Here is a 1,971-nt window from a genome sequence, read left to right as displayed (position 1 = left end):
CCCGACTTTTTAATAAAGCAAATGGTGTAAGTGTTAAGAGACCGGGTAATGAGGTTGATTGGGCGGTTGTGCGAGTATTGAGTGGGTATTACTTTCAAAGTAAAGAGTAGATGAGATGGTAGGTGATTTAATTAGGGATTATGACGTCATGAAGAGGTATTTGGGGTATTAAGTCATTTGTGAGGGGTATTTTATGAATTATTGAAAATTGATGGGCATTTGGTGAATTATGGAAAAAACTCGGGGGTATTTCATGAAATTTCCATTTTAACTATGTACTCTTATTTGTTTTAATTGGTTGGATAAATAAGACACCGAATGAGCAATGATAAATTTATCAGTAACTAATTTTAATTTGGAGAATATACGTAAGCTCTACTTTGGTGATAATTTTCTAACAAATTTCATACAAATTTATGTTTAGATTATAAAAACCGTGCATCGCACGGGTACTAAGTTACGGAGTATTTATTCATTTAAATTCTAATATGCTTATAATAATTGAAAGAGAAAGAAACTTGGGTAATAAGAGAATAAAATAATAAATAGCTTTTTTATTTAATTATTTTGAAGTCATACTTCATATAAAACTAAGCTTAATGACATACTTTGTCACACTCTTGTTTAGTATCATAACATGAGTAAGGATTACAACAATAGCAATTAACATTGGGGTTTACAAAGCCGCAAGCCCTTTCCACGCATGTTGGTTTTGCAAGTTTTCGGCCAAACTTCATCATTTCAACTCCATTCAATATTTCCTTGGTTTGTTCTCTTATCTTCAATCCTTTGTACTTTTCACCATTATCAACGTCACCTACATAAATTCAAAATAAATAATCAAAGGATAAACCAAAACATTTTAAATGCAATTTTAATAAAATATATATAGTGTAATACATTTGACTATTTGAGTGATGCTCACATTATATACGTAGTACTTAGTAGTGTAGTACTGCAAAATTATCATATGTATATGTATAAACTAGTACTTCCTAGTACATAAGAAACATTAAAGTATTTGCATAACTTACAATTGGCTATGAGCAAAAGAGACAAAACAACGAACACAAAGAAAATGTTAAATAGAGAAGGTCCATTACGATTACTTGGTGCCATTGCTAAAATAAAGGGTGAATGATATTAGATTATTATGGATGCATAAAAGGTTAAACTTGTATTGAATTTATAGCAAATACAAGATAGTAAATTTGGAATATGAAACTTAATTTATTTATTTTCCTAAAATTATTAAGGGAATTAAATATATTCAGATCGTAAATTTGGAATATGAAACTTAATTAATTAATTTATTTTCCTAGAAATATTAAGGAAATATATTCGTAGCTAATATTAGTATAAGTATTTTAGTCGAATTTTTTTAATATCCCTAGCATTAGTTAGTTTACTAAAATTGAATTGATCACCTTCCTCGAATAAAATGAAACGAGTCTTTTATTTTGTAATGTCTTCCTAAATATTATAATCCAGGAAAAGAATATATTCCGTTGCATTACTATACCAAATTATGTTAATCTCTTTCCTTAAATAATAAACAAATATTGCGTGCAATAAGATATACGAAGTATTTGCTAAAATCCTTGAATATTGAAATTACTACCAATACTACCCAATTAAATGCGTGAGATCGATGGAAAATCGGAAATTAGAGAAATTTTTTATGCACTTCTACATTACGGAGACACGGAGTAATATTTAATAACAAAATTTTTTGCTAGAAATCTGAGTGTCACGTGTCTCTCTTATAAAACATCTTCAATTTTTATTTTTTCTAAATTCCATGATCTTCCCTTCTCCAATTTCATGTCTTTTCTTTAACTATATTGACTGACTCGTAATTTAATCATTATTTAATCGATGTACTCTGTATAATAACAATGTTTTAAAGATTTTTTAACAACAATATTTTGAAGGTACTTAAAAAAAAAATTACATATATTACCTTCATTA

At 27.9% G+C, this 1,971-nt stretch overlaps 1 protein-coding gene across 1 annotated transcript; it reads right to left on the bottom strand.

Annotated features, from left to right (window-relative positions):
* Positions 1-544: 544 nt before the first annotated feature.
* Positions 545-1,138, bottom strand: LOC130469408 (uncharacterized). Its single transcript, XM_056838701.1, has 2 exons — positions 1,035-1,138; positions 545-817 (listed from the first exon to the last, which is right to left on the bottom strand). Exons 1-2 carry the CDS (start codon positions 1,117-1,119, stop codon positions 597-599), a joined length of 306 nt encoding a protein of 101 aa, XP_056694679.1. The 5' UTR covers positions 1,120-1,138; the 3' UTR covers positions 545-596.
* Positions 1,139-1,971: the final 833 nt, after the last annotated feature.

This window comes from Spinacia oleracea, chromosome 3, assembly GCF_020520425.1.
Source record: "Spinacia oleracea cultivar Varoflay chromosome 3, BTI_SOV_V1, whole genome shotgun sequence".
Classification (NCBI taxonomy): domain Eukaryota; kingdom Viridiplantae; phylum Streptophyta; class Magnoliopsida; order Caryophyllales; family Amaranthaceae; genus Spinacia; species Spinacia oleracea.
The sequence above is the reverse complement of the archived record's forward strand: the minus strand, read 5'-3'. Positions and strand labels throughout refer to the sequence as shown.